This window comes from Chionomys nivalis, chromosome 16 (genome assembly GCF_950005125.1).
Source record: "Chionomys nivalis chromosome 16, mChiNiv1.1, whole genome shotgun sequence".
Taxonomy (NCBI): domain Eukaryota; kingdom Metazoa; phylum Chordata; class Mammalia; order Rodentia; family Cricetidae; genus Chionomys; species Chionomys nivalis.
Genome location: NC_080101.1, coordinates 27,332,682 through 27,348,915, shown reverse-complemented (window position 1 = coordinate 27,348,915; position 16,234 = coordinate 27,332,682). Strand labels below are relative to the sequence as shown.

The window sequence follows — 16,234 nt, the reverse complement described above, 5'->3', positions numbered from 1 at the left end:
GTAAAGCACCTGTGTGTTTGAGAATCTGAGTCGTTCCTATAGCTACTTTAAAATGAACTGTTTCACAGTTGTCATCTTTTACTCATTATAGATGAACAATTTATTCAGTTCCTATTTTATGCAAGATACTTTACATGGTACTGTTCATCTCAGACTGAGTGATAGAGTTTCTGTCTTCAAGATGTTTATTGTTGACTTATCCATTATTTTTTCAGTAGAGAAGTTACTATTACAGTATAGTATTTTAATGGAAATATCTTGAATGTAGAAAGATATAAGAATGGAGGGAATTGCCGGGCGGTGGTGGCGCACGCCTTTAATCCCAGCACTCGGGAGGCAGAGGCAGGCGGATCTCTGTGAGTTCGAGACCAGTCTGGTCTACAGAGCTAGTTCCAGGACAGGCTCCAAAACCACAGAGAAACCCTGTCTCGAAAAAAAAAAAAAAAAAAAAAAAAAAAAAGAATGGAGGGAATTGAGTAAAACATTCTGCTTACTACTGGTTTGGAGTGAGAGACCAAGATCCTGAAAACAGCTTCTGGGGAGGAGAACAAAATTGGAGACAGGTATCTCCCTTCTCCAAAGCAAAACACCACAGAAGAGAACAGCCATTCAAGGGAATAATAGAGTGGTAGAAGTTCATAAGCCCTGAGTTGGGTACATGGGAGAATTAGAAAACTAAGCAGATATGACCTGATCACCCTACTAGGATCGTGTCTTGGACTCTGAGGAAGGAGCTACCAGTTGTTTCTGGAACCCTGGTGTTGTCCTGTTCGAATTGATGATACAGTTAGCTGCATAAGAAGCCAGACTTGACCATATCTACTCATTTCCTTCCTATCCATAAGGATTGAAAACCTTTTGCTTGGACAGACTAATTCACTTGGAATTTGAGTGCCACAATCTGCTGTAATTTTCTCTTTCTTTTTCAAGTGTAGTTGGTGGAGCTTTGGGGGCTGGAAACTGGAAGTGATAGTGATGCTGTCCGACCTAATTCTCTACCTGCTTCTTCCACAGTGAGTGCCACAACTCTTCCGATCGCATCAAGGTACGTGTGTGGGATGAGGATGATGACATCAAATCCAGAGTGAAACAGCGGCTGAAGCGGGAGTCTGATGATTTCCTTGGCCAGACCATCATTGAGGTTCGGACACTCAGTGGAGAGATGGATGTCTGGTACAATCTGGGTGAGGAAACTGAGTCATAAAATGTTACTGTGATTGGAGACCATTCCAAGGGATCTAGGAAATCTATCAAATCACCAAACTCCAGGTCATAGCCTGTATAGAACTTGTCTTACCTTTAGAGAGCTGACCATTGGTAATGGTGGAAAACAGAATGGCAATGGTTAAAACTTAGTTCTAGCTTGTACATTCTTCAAGTTTCAGTTCTTTTCATCTCCATCATAATCCCTAATCCCTGTAAGTCTCTGACCACTCCTGTTCTTTCACTTAGTACGGGGTTATTTATAGAATGTGTGGCCACTTGGGTTGTTGCCATTTCCCCCCTTGAATTACACCAGAATAGGGCTATATCTGTAGTTGCATTGCTGTGAATCCCAAGTCTTCTTTCCTTTGTAGAGAAGAGGACAGACAAGTCAGCTGTCTCAGGGGCTATTCGACTACAAATCAATGTGGAGATCAAGGGAGAGGAGAAGGTAGCCCCATACCATGTGCAATATACATGTCTCCATGAGGTGAGCAGCGCTTTGTAAGAGGAGAGCTGGAAAGCAGGGGTGGGTTTTGACTATAAGTAAGATTTGCAAGTACTTGGAGACCTAGGACCATTTTTGTTGTTATTTTATTATTGGTTCATTGTGCTATTTTGGTTAACCTGAGGGACTAGACCTGTGGTTCTTTGTGGTCACTATGAGAACTGCCTGCAATGACCTTTGGAAAGACTAAGCAGTGATGTAAAGAAAATTTTCTACTGAAATTTTTAGTTATGATGTACTGTAACCCTTCATTCTCTCTACTCTGTGTCCTGCAGAACCTTTTCCATTACCTCACAGACATTCAGGGCAATGGAGGAGTCTGGATCCCAGAGGCTCGGGGTGATGATGCATGGAAGGTGTACTTTGATGAGACAGCCCAAGAAATTGTGGATGAATTTGCTATGCGCTATGGCATCGAGTCCATATATCAGGCCATGACGTGAGGCTCCCCTGGGGTCCTGGGAAGTAGCTACTAATGCTTTAGGTAGCCAATGAAGGCACAAGACATAGTCGACAGGTGCTTAGTAACTATAAAGTGCAGTGATTCCATACTTTCCTCTTTGAACTGGGTGAAGTGTATCCATGCCTTAATGAAAGAAGCATGTATTAGAAAGGGAGTATATTTGCCAGCGTCTCAGGAATTTGCCTGTTTACCCACCAAGATCATGATTAGAAAAGGAAAAAGGCATTAGTAGGTATACAAAGACAAAGACACAGATATCACATGTCTGAGCAAATACAGCATGTTTTTGCCCATGTACGCATATGCATAGCCAACAAGCTGACCTAGATTGAGTCTACAAAGAGTGCTCTAAGCTGTAGGGAAAATATTTATCTGTGGAATCTACCAGTGCACCTACAATAGAAATTCTTGTTTATTGGGAGAGACATCAGTTGGTGATATTGCCATAGAGGTGTACATAGGGATCCATACTGCATAAGTAGAGGAAGGCAATTTGACCTGGCTTTACTTCCACAAACCGTAATTGGCTTCTTACTTGAATTCTACTACAAACTGTGAAGAGTCTTTGAGAATGTGGTTTCTGTCTTTCAGGCATTTTGCATGTTTGTCATCCAAGTATATGTGTCCTGGTGTACCAGCAGTGATGAGCACCTTACTGGCCAACATCAACGCCTATTATGCTCACACAACTGCCTCCACTAATGTCTCTGCATCCGATCGTTTCTCAGCCTCCAACTTTGGTGTGAGTGTGATGAAATACATGTACCAAAATGCTGCCATTTGATGGTTTGGTATGTTTTGGCCAGTTGTATAGATTGACTGACATGCCTAATATTCAGATAGTTGCTACCTTGAAAGATAATCCTTTTTTTTTTCTTCTAGATAAGATAATTGATAGACTATCTTCAGACTCTAAGAAATGATGGCACCACTATGCTGTAGGAGACATTTCTGTGTCAGCCCAGACAAAACTCCTCTAATCAGGACCATAATTGAATCACAATGTTGTTTAGTCTTGCAGTCTTTACTCAGAATGTCACCTGACATAAATTCAGGATAAGCAGGATGAAATGACCTATCACAAATGTTCTATCTGTAGGCATAAAATTACTGATATCCCCGCAGTCTACTGCATCTGTAGTCCCTGACTTTGGGTATTTATAGTGTTTTTGTTGTTAATAAAGTTTTTCTGTAGACGAGTTAATGTTACTGACTAAGCCAATCAGATCCCATTATATATTGACTTAATATCTATTGATGTAATCAATATAATGAATTCTAGAAATGTTGTGCTAACAGCCTATAGGCATGTGATTCTACATTTAATGGCACTTTTTCTATGAAAATAAAACTGTGAAAATAGTACATATTATATATTTTAATATTAAAATATACACTAAGGAAAATTGCATGAAACTTAGTTAAAATAGATACTTCTTGTGTCTTTCTGACACCTTTCAAATACAGCACTGTTTTCTCTCTCCTCATCATTGCTAGACTCTGTCTGTTAAGAATGCCCCAGGATAGCTGGGTAATAGTAGTGCATGCCTTTAAGCCCAATACTTAGGAGGCAGAGGCAGGTGGATCTCTGAGTTCAAGGACAACCTAGTTTACAGAGTGCATTCAAGGACACTCAGAGCTACCCAGAAACCCTGTCTTAAACCCCCCACCCAAAAAAAAAAAAAAAAAAAAAAAGAATACCCAGAGGCACTTTGGCACCAAGGTGGAAAGGAAGAGGTGAAGACCCAGTCTCTGTTAGGCTTTTCAGGCCCCAAGGCTATGTAGACTGAGTGGACACTGGCCTCACTTTTCTGGCTGCAGCGGTGGGAAGGTGGGCTAGGGGGGTCTTATAGGGAAGTGAGGCAAAGGGCCTGTGATGGAATGAGGAAGATCCAGAATGTGGTAGTCTGTAAAGGAAAAGTGTCCTGAGGGGAGGGAAGTTGGGAGCTTGGGAGTGTCTGATTGGGACCAGGATTGCAAAGTGAAGGTAGCTAGAAGCAGAGTGTCTTGGGTGCCCACTGCTCTTGTCCATCCATATGCCTGGCTCCTTACCCCCCACTTTGAGTTAATAGCCACTCATTGGCAGGGCTTGGGTATGGGTTGTCTTTTCCCAGCTCTTCCAAGGTCCTCACTACCTGCAAAGAAGCTGAAAGGGCTCCTGAGGGACAGTGAAGGCCATGGCTCTGAGATACTCTTGAAAACCATACTTGGCCTCTACAGCCTGAGTTCCACATCACCTACCCCTGACAATTCCAGACCTCTCTTCCAATCTCCCTGTGAGCTATTTTGGGTTTGTCTCTTTCTCTTAGTCATATGAGTCAAACCAAGGACGACTCAGCTAGATGGCCCTTATCGTAGGCCTTCCCAGACTCCGCTGCTAGGGAGCAAAAGCAGAAACTGCCTCTTCAAAGCACCCAGGATGAGGTCTCTTTCCAGCCCCGAGTCTTCTTTTCAGTGGACCTTTCCCCAGGTCCTTGGACCCACAAGATGTGGCTGATGCTCAGGGATACCCAGTCCCCCAACCCTGCTTGATCACGTCACTAATTACTTCCAGTGCTCTCTAGTGCCTTGAAGGTTTCAATCATCTTCTAGATATGGCGTGACTAATATATGCACACTGTTTAAGCTTCTGCTCATCAACAAATGCTTTATTTAAAGCTAAAAAAAATACACCAACAGAAGCCCAGAGATCTCAGAGATTTAGGAGCAAGTCAGAGAAAGTGTTTGAATTTCCTTTCACCTGACTAAGATGAATTAAGGTCTCAAACAGATAGAGATATACTTACTGATCACATCCTTGTGTTTAGGAAGAAATTTTTCCCTTTCCAGGGATATGAATGTCTCTTTGTCAGCATGAAAAGGTTTCCAAGTTTAAGATAGTGCTGCTGAAAAAATGGAACAGGGTTCATCTAGTCTGTTCTCCTTTACAGTGGTTGTTCCCATGGACAGAGATTAGAAAAGATGTCCCCCCCCCACTCCCTTTTTCATTGTTTTTTCTCACCCTCAGAAAGAGAGATTTGTGAAACTGCTGGATCAACTACACAACTCACTGAGAATAGACCTCTCTACATATAGAGTAAGTGAAGACATGCTGTGGGTAGAGTAATGAGTAATATCAAACTCAACCTAGAAGACACGGGAAAATCTTAGTTATAAGGATGAAAGGCAAGGAAACTGATCTGTGCCATTATGCCCACCTGGATGCCCAATGCTGTAAATACCATGGTTCTTCTGACTCTAAGGATCATTACAGTCTATAAATAGCACGTATGACAGCTTTTAGTGGACAGGTCGCTTTCCAGCCCTATTCATATCACTCTAGCCAACTTTCTAACGACATAATCTCTCCCAGAATTTCCCTTAAAATATTAGATACTTAGTCAATTTTTTTTCTTTCTTTCTCCCCCCTCCCTCCTCTCCTTCCCTCCCCCCTCCCTTCCCTCTTCTCAATTCCTAAGAGACATATGAATCTTTGGCCAGGGGAAGAAAGAGTAGCCTGTCTTGGACAAGTAAACTATATTAGGTGTTATACCTTTTTCTGGTATAGGAGTAAATAGATGTAGGAGAGTGGGTACCCAGGATGAAAAAATGGACAGCTTCTCAGCTCCTTTTAAATTGGATCTTCTTACACTGGCTTTATCACTCGCTTCAAATGTTAGGAATGCTCACAGCAGGCAATACGTGTACATTAGAAAGTAAGTGCAAGAGCAGCCTCCAGCTTAACAAAAGTGAGGCTTTGGTTATCTGCACCGTCCTTACTCTGCATTTGCACAAATAATGGAGAAGTAACTATAATCTCACCTTTGGCATTAGTAGCCATCTACAGGCTTAAAGCTGACAGAGCTCAGTCTTTCCTTTCAACTGTCCATGCAGCTTCCTCCTAAAATTCATGTCAAAGAGAATAATCTGTGACATACAGGAAAGTCCTAAAGAATTTACTTAAAAGATTTTGTTCAAAACTCTGTCATCTGCTGGTGTCAGAACACTAGACGAGCAGGGTAGATTGAAAGTACAGGTTCTGCATGCAAGCTCACTGACTGACAGCTGGGGAGCCTGGAGGACCAAACTAGGACCTCTGCATGTGGGTGACAATTGTGTAGCCTAGACTGTTTGTGGTATCCCTGGCAGTAGGCCTAGGATCTATCCCTGGTATATGAGCTGACTTTTTGGAGCCTTGGAGCCCATTCCATATGATGGGATACCTTGCTCAGCCTCAATACAGGGGGAGGGTCTTGGTCCTGCCTCAATGGAACAGGCCAGGCTTTGTTGACTCCCCATGGGAGGCCTTACCCTTTCTGAGGAGTGGATGAGGGGAATTGGTTGAGGGAGGGGAGAGGAAAGAAGTGAGGGAGAGGAAACTGGTTAGTATGTAAAATGGATAAAGAATTTTAAAAAAGAAAGTACAGGTTCTGAATCTCAGTTTGGTCATTAACATGGCTTCAGTTATATTCATGATATACAGTTAGATTGTAGTTTTTGAAGTACTCAGTGGGTGTAAGAATCTTCATCCAAGAAAGGGGGGGATGGAAAGAGGGGGAGGGTGACTGTATCTGTGTTCATCTGAACAAATGCTTACACATTCATGGGAAGTCTATTTGGGAAGAAGTGTGGATTTTGAGTTGTAAAGTATTCATCTTGGCACCAGGCAAGGACCTGTCTGCATCAGTAATGTAGGTTGCCCAGCTCAGCTATAGAAAACCCCAGTGGGCAGCAGTTAGGGAAACTGTGGTTTCATTACTTTTGGCAGTGAAGGTTTTGTGTTCCTCTGTTCCTTTCTTAACACTGGCTTGATTTGTAACAGAATAACTTCCCTGCTGGGAGCCCTGAGAGACTTCAGGATTTAAAGTCTACAGTGGACTTGCTGACCAGCATTACTTTCTTCAGGATGAAGGTAAGGGTGGACAGAACTGGCTAGTGCTGGCCTGAGGACATGGAAACCTGGAGAGTAAGAGTCATGGGACAGTCCGAAGCTACAGGATTCATCCACTTCCAAACACGCCAGTTCCCCAGATTACTTCTAAGAGTGTGCAATCCATAGATGAGTGAGGAAGACCTGGAGGTTCTCCTCATCAGCTACCCTGCTGTATCATCATAGGGTGTGCTCACTAGTTTCTAAGGGAAGAGAGACGTATGAGCGGTGCAGGTGCTTAGTCCAACTTGCTTCTGCTTCTCATATCTTGGTGGATCAGGAAGCAGAGAGCAGAACTAGGAGAACAGTGCCACACTCTACCCCTCAAAGGTCTGCTCCTTGTGATCTGTGTCTGATAGCTAGATACTGTGACCCAGAGGTTCCACAGCCTCCTAAAACAGTACCTCCAGCAGGAGACTAAGAAAACATGAGCATTTGGGGAATATTTTCCACTCAAACCATAACACTGAGCAAGGTTTGAAGACTTGGAAAAGGTGAAATAAATCTAAAGAAGATTTGCAGGAATGATGGGAAGATATCCCACCTAGGTGAGCAGGAACCTATGCCTGTATTTCTTCTGTTAACTGGCAGGTACAAGAACTGCAGAGCCCCCCAAGAGCAAGCCAGGTGGTAAAGGATTGTGTGAAAGCCTGCTTGAACTCTACATATGAATATATCTTCAACAACTGCCATGACCTCTACAGTCGCCAATACCAGCTGGTAAGAGATTTGGGGCTTGGTGAGGTCAACTGACAGTAGCTCTTTGGGAGGCTCAGCTTTTCTTTACTAGAAATTCCTGGTGGAGAGAAGCTCAAAACAAAGTCCTTGATGTTCTCGGATGAGTAAGTTGGCAACTTTGGACCATTTGTCTCAGTGTAGATGTCTTTGAATTGACAAAGGACCCTTCGACAAAATGTGACATACACATGCCCGAGTTGAACAGAAATGGCTGTGATAAGTTTTGCGTTGAGCAGTTTGATAGTTCAATTTGAGTAGAATTCTCAGGCCATCCCAGCATCTTTCTTCTACCTTTGCTGTCTCACAGTTAATTTTGATCAGGTGTATTTGGACCCATGCAAATTCTACACTTCCTTCCTCTAAGACTGTAGCGGCCTCTGAGCTCCTGGCACAAAGGTTTAACTTTTTCCTTTAGTGACTCATGCCTTCTGAGATTATATTCTCTGACTAACTCTCAAGGCTGAGCCTGACCTCCTGTGAGGCTGAACCACTTCACCTATTTTGGGCTAGCATTCTAACTTCATGCTAAGAAACTTAGATTTATTTGTTTACTTTTTGTGTGTGAATGTGTGTACACATATACATATGGGAGTCAGAGGAATATTTATAGGACTTGCTTTTCTCTTTCTACCATGTTAGTCCCAGGGATCAAACTCAGGACATCAGATTGGGTGGTACCATACCTTTACTTGCTTCTCCAGCCCCATCTTTCTAGATACTTCCAACCATACCTCTCCTCTGCCACCCACTTAAAAGCCAGGACTACTTTTTAGTTCCAGTAACTCTAATTACAGTTCATGTCTTAGGACTGCTTCTGCAGATTCACTTTCCTTCAGTGCAATAAACACACACAGTCCAACGTGTATGTGTACGCATGTATATTTATGTAAAATGTTCCAGGCCAAGTCCAAGAAAAGCCTTAAGTACTCCCTCAAGAACTCCCCAGTCTCATGGGCATGCATGTATATTCAGTCAATATGGTCTGTTAGAAGTGTGTTGAGAGCCAGGTGGTGGATGTGCACACTTTTAATTCCGGCACTTGGGAGGCGGAGGCAGGCAGATATCTGTGAGTTCAGGCCCCATCTGGTCTACAAAGCAAGTTCTAGGACAGCCAGAGCTGTTACACATAGAAACCCTGTCTTTACCAAAAAGAAAAAAGGAAAAAGAAAAAAAAAAGTATTTTGAGAAAGGGATAGAGTGAAAGGATTCCAAGGAGTGAGAATTTAGTCTTGGTTCAACAATGGGAAAAAATGACATAAAAAAAAGGGACATAGATCTTGAAAGGCAGTAGAACCAAATGAGGGAAATCTACTGAACATCCATCTTCTGGTGAATGTATCCAATCTGTGTAATGCTTCCTCTGAGGGCCTTAGTAAAGATCTAAGACAATGGTTCTCAACCAGTGTGGTGGAGACCCCTTTGTGGGTCAAGCAACCCTTTCACAGGGGTTGCTTAATTGGAAAGCACAGATATTTACAGTATGGTTAATAACAGTAGCAAAATTACAATTATGAAGTGGCAATGAAAATAATTTTAGGTTGGGGGTCCCCACAACATGAGAAACTGTATTAAAAGGTCACAGCATTGGGAAGTCCGAGAACCACTGATCTAAGGCCTTTCTTTTTCCTGCTGCCTTTTCTCATTCTAAATGTTCTTTTTATGCCAGTCATATATTTAAGGTTTCCCTCTTTAAAGGCTTTATAGAACTTTCTGCTGGTTCTAATGTCCATGGGAGGTTTTCCTGGGACCTTTGTTTAGCTTGGTACATTCTGGGCTTCTCTGTCATCTGTGGATTCTCTTTGACTAGGGAAGGATACCGTTCTCAGGTTTGATCTTTTAACTATACAGATGTTTTAATATTTGATCTCTCTTTCCTAGCATAATAATGAACTAGACTCTGAATAAGGCCTACAAACTTTAGCCTTTTTTATTTTACTATCTACTTTTTCCCAATCTCATTTTCATGAGGCAATGTATACATTTGAGTAAACTCTTGGGTATTTTTTGTTCATTAGCTTGTTTTGGTTTAATATTTCTATCTAATCATCTTTAATGGATCATTTATCTACCCATTCACTTAACAAAAATAGAGTATTAGATATGTAAAGTCAAATAAGACATTTCTGTCTTGGGGAAAATTATTGTTTGGTAGAAACTAGGATAAATTATTACACGTATCATTCTTTTGTTTTATTACATTTTATTATAGAATTAGATAGCTGATATACTAATACCAGAAATTCATAGACTATGTTCTGGGAGCTCAGGAAAGAGGCATCACTAAGCCAGAAGCATCAGAGACAACTTCATAGAAGTAAAATTCAACTTGGATTTTGAGGAAGGAGTAAAAAATGATATCAAGAAAGGAGCTGACAGGAAGAGAAGAGGAGAAATAGAGTATTTGAAGGTACAGAATTATGCATGAGTATGTTAATTTAAGGAAACATAAGCAGTTTTTATTCAGGTGTTTATAATTTCAAACTCTGAAGTTCAACTATTGTGGGATTAAATCCTAACTTCTGCTTAGCTCTGAGGCAGTAAGCAAATCATAGACCCTTCCTGTCTTTCAGTCTCCTTGTCCAAAATGAGATGATAGTAACTTGTGCTCGAGTCATCAAGATGATAAAGATGAAGTTGAATGGTGGTGGTTCATGCCTTTAATCCCAGCACTCAGGAGGTAGAGTAGGTAGGAGGATCTCCCTCCTACTCAGGTAGGAGAATCTCTGTGAGTTTGAGGTCAACCTTGAATAAGAGCTAGTTCCAGGACAGCCAGGGCTGTTGTACAGAGAAACCCTGTCTCAAAAAAAAAAAAAAAAAAAAAAAAAAACACACACACACACACAAAAAGATGATGATGAAATCAGTGTGTACAAAGCTTTTAACATCCTGCCAGGCTCCACAGTAAGTGGTGATCATGATCAGTACAACACAAGAGAATTAGGAAGACATGAAGTGGAGAGAGAAAGGTACATTCCAAAGAGCCTTTGTGTCAGATGGAGGAGTCCAAACTTAATTGAAGGCTGTGGGAGAGCTTTAAGCCTAAGGTCATACTCTAAGATTTCCCTAATAGAGAAATCACAGACAGTTTGCTGGAGGACATAGTGGATTGAAGTTCAAAGGCCAAAGTCTTTTGAGTGAGTCTTTGCTGGAATAGTGGCAAAAAAACTAAAAGAAAAAGATGCATGTAAGTGAAATTGAGGTACAATCAGTAGGCTATAGATTGTGTCCTTGTTTCTACTAACTTCTTGTTGAGGACTTTAGAGACTGCAATGGCATTTAGTATCCACATAAAAGTTCCCATCCCTGTCCCGGGCAGCTCCACCTTTGCCTTTGTCCCTGTGAGAGAGATTGTCCATTCCAGTAGCTGCAATGATCACAGCGCGTCCTTGTCTGGGGTCTGAATGTAAATGGCTCTTCTTTTCCTGAGATCCACTGTTGTGTTCCTTTGTCATCTTCTAAACAAATCCTCTTCTCCAACTAGGCAAATAGCTTTCCAGGTGCATTTCTTCCAGCTAATATAACCTTCAAAGGATCCAAAGGGGACCTGCCCCACTGAAAGTTAGGTCATACTGCACATAGGGTCTGTCTGCTGAATAGCGCCTGCTCCACTTGAAGGAGCTTTGCAGAGATGAGATGTTTGTGTGTGGTGTGTGAAGTGTGGATCTGAATAGGGATGCCTGGATGTGGGCAGACCTTACAGAACCAGACCTACTTGAGTGAGGCTAAAGGGTGCTCATTTCAATCAGTCACCTGTCCATAGTAACTAAAAGAGGGAGCACGGTGCCTTTATCTCTCACATTGTTCAAGGTTACCAGAGCTGAGAAGAGCGATTCTCAATAGTTGAAGGTTCTCCCAGTTGTCATCCCTCATTGGAACATAGGCAGACATTTAGAAGACATGTGCCAGGAGAGGAAGTATCTCTGACTTTAAAATAACAGAATGGTGAAGGGAAAAGAAAAAGGAAGAGTCTTTTCAATTCTGCTGTGATTATTTCCCTTTCTCCTCCACTCTCCTGTTCTCTGAACAAGAACCAGGAGCAGCAACCACTAGAGGAACCAGGGCCCAGCATTCGGAACCTGGATTTCTGGCCCAAACTTATCACACTCATTGTGTCAATCATAGAAGAGGATAAGAATTCCTATACACCTGTTCTGAACCAGTGAGTATAATTCTACTTGGCTCTATCTTGTTGATGATTGGTCTGTCCATCTGTCTAACAGCCTCTTTCTTTCCTATCTCTGTATGTTTGCAGTGCCACTTCTTCCAACTGTCCGTCCATCTGTCCTTCTGTCCTTTGTATCTGTCTGAGTAACTGTTTCTGGAGACAGGTGTGGAAACATAAGGGGGGCCCAACCCAGAATGGGATAGCCTTCCTAGAGAGAAAAGCTTCTGTGACTGGGACTGCTAGGGGAACTCGAAGGGATCCAGAGACTGTGCATGTGCCTGTCCATATTGACTAAAGCTGGCCTTCTTAAGGCCCACCCCCTGTTCTTGCTCCTCCAGCTAATCTATCCTAGGCCAACCCTCCAGCCTCAACCCTTCTTGGAGATCTAATGCCTTGTCTTACCTTCTGGGAATTCTGTCCTCTGGGTTCATCTTAGCTGATAGGGTCCCCTTTGCCCTTATTTATCTTATCAGACTGAACCTAGTCCTGTTCCCTAGGACTCTCCTCTCTTCATTATGTCTTGTAAGAACTAGGTACCTTGGGATAAATAAAATCAAATAGCTCTTGCCTTGATGTTTACTGTGTTTTTACATCTCTCAGGTTTCCTCAGGAGCTGAATGTAGGAAAAGTCAGTGCAGAAGTGATGTGGCATCTGTTTGCTCAAGACATGAAGTATGCGTTGGAGGGTAAGGGTCTGCCAGACTCCACCCATCTCATAAACTGTCTCTTTCCTTTCCCAGACAACTCGAAGTTCTAGGTAAACAGGGTAGTAAGAAATTAGAGGGCTTCTAGCTAGCCAGAGAGGCAGGTAAACTAAAGGAGGTATTGCATGGATAAAGCTGCAGCCAGAAGAAATAAGGAAAATGGATGTGCAGATGCAGATTTCTCCTTCCAGTTTTATAACAAATTCGTATCCAAGACCTTTCCAGTCCAGAGAGCAGCTTCACCCATGGTAGGAGCTTAAATATAATATCATTATTTCCTTATACTTACTAGCCTGGCTTTTAAAAAACAAACAAACAGAAAAACCCTTCTCAGAAAGCTTCTTCCCTCACTCTCGTAATGCAGAGCCACAGATAAAGTTTTTATTCACTTTGTTCGTTCTGCTTACTCTTTTTTTCCACTTCTCACCTCCACAAAGATATCACTTTCTGTCTGTGTCAAACTCTCTCATCTGTACCCATCTGTGCTCACCAATTTAGCTGCCTTTCCTATCTGTATATGTTAGTCTAGCTCCTCAGTCTGTAAAAGTGGATCTAGAAGGAAAAGGAACCATCTGGGACAAGCTCAAAGCAGAGTTTGGATCACTTGCTTGGGTGGAATGAAGACATGGATCACTCTCATACCCTTAAATTTATGAGGTTTAGAATCAGTGATTTTTGAGATTAAAAGACACTTTGAAGGTCTGTGCTAAGTTGTTACAGCCAAACCACATGTGTAGTTTGCATTGTGTAATTCAGCCCCAGAGCAGTGGCCGAGGCTTGCTTACTTTGGACTCATCTTTCTGGGGTGTAGTCCACACATTGGTTGAAAGGCTTTACAGATTTCACCTGACTCCCTACCTTAGTGAGACAGCACTCACCAAGCCTCATGGGAAGTTTGGTGTCAGTTCTTGAAAATATCTATGGTGCACTTAGCAGAAAAAAGTAAATACTTCTGAAAAATGAGCCAATTCAAATTCTGTTCAATTTCATTTTGGGATATTAAGACAGCAAGAGATGGAAAGAAACAAGTTAAACTTAGGCACAAAATTCCATCAGAATCTTTAAAGACATTTCCAGAATTAGAGAGATTTTGCAGAGATCATAAGGTCGAAAGAACGATCCAGGAATGAAGGATGGATGAAATGAAACAGGGCTGGGGAGATGGCTCAGTGGGTTAAAGCTCTACCCACATAATTCTGATGGCTTCACAATTCTGATGACTTCAGTTCCTCAGAATCCATGTAGAAAGCTGGATGCAGGCCAAACATGGTAGCACATACCTTGAATCCCAGCATTCAGGAGCAGAAGCAAGAGGATCTTTCTGAGTTCGAGGCCAGTCTGGTCTACAAAGCAAATTTCAAGCCAACCAGGGCTATATAGGAGACCCTGTAAAGGCAGGTGGGGAGCAGACAGATGAAACAGGCTGGTTAGCCTGGAGTTACTGCTCCTCAGCAGAAACATCAGAGAAACCCTATTCAGTAAGGCAGACGACAAGAACCAACTCCCAAAAGTTGTTTTCTGACCTCTGCCTATGAATACATACACATACACAATAGATAATCGAATAAAACAATAAATAAATAAAAGTTTTAATGCCCAAGTCAAGGACAGGTTATGGGAACATTATTGCTCCTTCTAATAGATTAACCCCAATTCGACCACAAGTAACAACAATCTCATGAAATTTGCATACATACATACATACATACACATGTTCATGTGTCATTCATTGCACATGTGTGCAGTGCTTAGAAGACAAATATCCAGACTCAGTCCTTAGGTGCCTTTTTGTTTGAGACAGAGTCTCTCATTGGCTTGGAACTTCAAGCAGGTCAGGTTGGGTAGCCCATGAGCTTTCGGGCGTCTTCCTATGTCTACCTTCCATCTGCTTTCATCTCCCATCTTGCCTCCATGCCCAGCTTTTTATGTAGGTTTTGGGATCTGAACTCAGGTGCTCATGCTAATGAGGCACAAGCCCTTTACCAGCTGAGCTGTCTTCCCAGTGCAATCTTGCCGCAGCATTAACTCTTTGGGTCTTGTTAAAATAAAATGTACGCAATATTTGAAAACTCATCTACTTAGCGTTTATATATTTAGGTTAATGTTTACTATAGAAATTGTTGGCCTGGTATAGAGGACACATACTGGATTGTCAGAGAGTGTAAGAATTACATACAAATACAGAAACTTAAAGGTCCTCAAACAAACAAACAAAATGTTCAGAAGTCACCAGGAAGCCCTGCCCCCATTTCCAGTGGGCCGTTAAACAAGCATAAGGGGAGGGTGTACCTGATGCTGTCATTCTGTGTTTCAAGGTCAGGAACTGGTTCAAGGGCATCAGGGAATGGAGTAGAAAAGAGGGTCTCTTTGCTGTCCTTGATTTTCCGACTCTTTGTTGCTCATTGGCATCTCTGCTTTGTCACAAGCAACTACTATCATTCGTATTCGAAAAGTCTCCTTTGCTGGTGGTAAGAACTTTTGGTTGTCCCCTTGCCTCTAGTTTTATACCCTACCTTCTGCTGCTCACTGCTTCCTAGAAGAGATGGCAAATGCATTTTTTGGTTACAATGGTCCTACAGTATCAGATGATAAAAGTTCAGGGACCTGAAACCCTTCCAGGCGCTGGCCAGCACAAGCTTCTCTTCCCCTGATGAGTGTCTCCTGTCCTAGTCATTAGAACTAGTATCCCCAGAGTAGATGCTCTGCTCTGACTTGGAGGAGCAATACCTCTGCTATCTCAAAGTTGAACAATGACATCTCCCAGGATACCAGCTGCTCCTTCTCTCTGGCTTAGTTTCTCCTTCTTTATAACCGTTTTATTGGCACACATTGACTTTTATTATTCAAAATGATACTCCAGCTATAACGGGTAGGTATGATTATAGTGTGTGGATGTGGCGAGTGCTTTAGACTATGTATTAGCCATGAGTGGTCTTCATCCTGGATTGAGATTCAGCTACCTAACCCATCAGATCCATAATAATAGGCCTATTTGCTAAAGCACAGTAGCCTGATTTAGGTTTCCAAAGTTTCCAAACTGATTATCCTTATTTGCATATTTTCCTGAGAGCTCATTTTCTTTGTTTCAGCTCTTCTTGGGAGCCCTTCACTTTACCTCAGGAGTCTGTCGTAACATGGTTGTTCCACTGTCTTTCTGTTTGGTTTTCTCTGTCTCTGGAAGGTCCCATTAACATCTCATGCCCATGAACATCATAATAGCTCTTCATTTAAGCCTATTTGATAGAAAAGCTCAGTTCCTAAGATTGAAAACAAACACTAGAAAACCATTGTCTTTCCTTCCCCTCAGCCCTCCTATTCCCTGGCAAGCTCCACTAGTTATCATTATCCTCTCTTTTATCCATCTTTGCACTTCTATAAACTAGAGCAGGAAGACTATAGACTTTACTTGACTTAGCCTCTGTAAAGGAAGGTTTGGGCCAGGCTCTTAGAGAGTGGCTGAGTAGGTAGATGTTAGGAGGACTTGTAAATTTCCTGTCTTCTAAGCTATCTGACAGAACAACCTGTCTAGACCTACTGGCTTAGG

General features: G+C 42.2%; 1 protein-coding gene across 5 annotated transcripts in view; it reads left to right on the top strand.

Annotated features, from left to right (window-relative positions):
* Window positions 1-16,234, top strand: part of Unc13b (unc-13 homolog B) — a 193,328-nt gene that overhangs the window by 168,655 nt on the left and 8,439 nt on the right. For all 5 annotated transcript variants that reach the window (XM_057790263.1, XM_057790262.1, XM_057790261.1 and 2 more), the window contains 9 exons: window positions 1,015-1,184; window positions 1,578-1,693; window positions 1,987-2,150; window positions 2,766-2,916; window positions 5,182-5,250; window positions 6,976-7,065; window positions 7,675-7,803; window positions 11,850-11,980; window positions 12,587-12,672. In XM_057790263.1, the coding sequence (XP_057646246.1) occupies window positions 1,015-1,184; window positions 1,578-1,693; window positions 1,987-2,150; window positions 2,766-2,916; window positions 5,182-5,250; window positions 6,976-7,065; window positions 7,675-7,803; window positions 11,850-11,980; window positions 12,587-12,672 (1,106 nt within the window). The remainder of the gene's footprint in view (window positions 1-1,014; window positions 1,185-1,577; window positions 1,694-1,986; window positions 2,151-2,765; window positions 2,917-5,181; window positions 5,251-6,975; window positions 7,066-7,674; window positions 7,804-11,849; window positions 11,981-12,586; window positions 12,673-16,234) is intronic.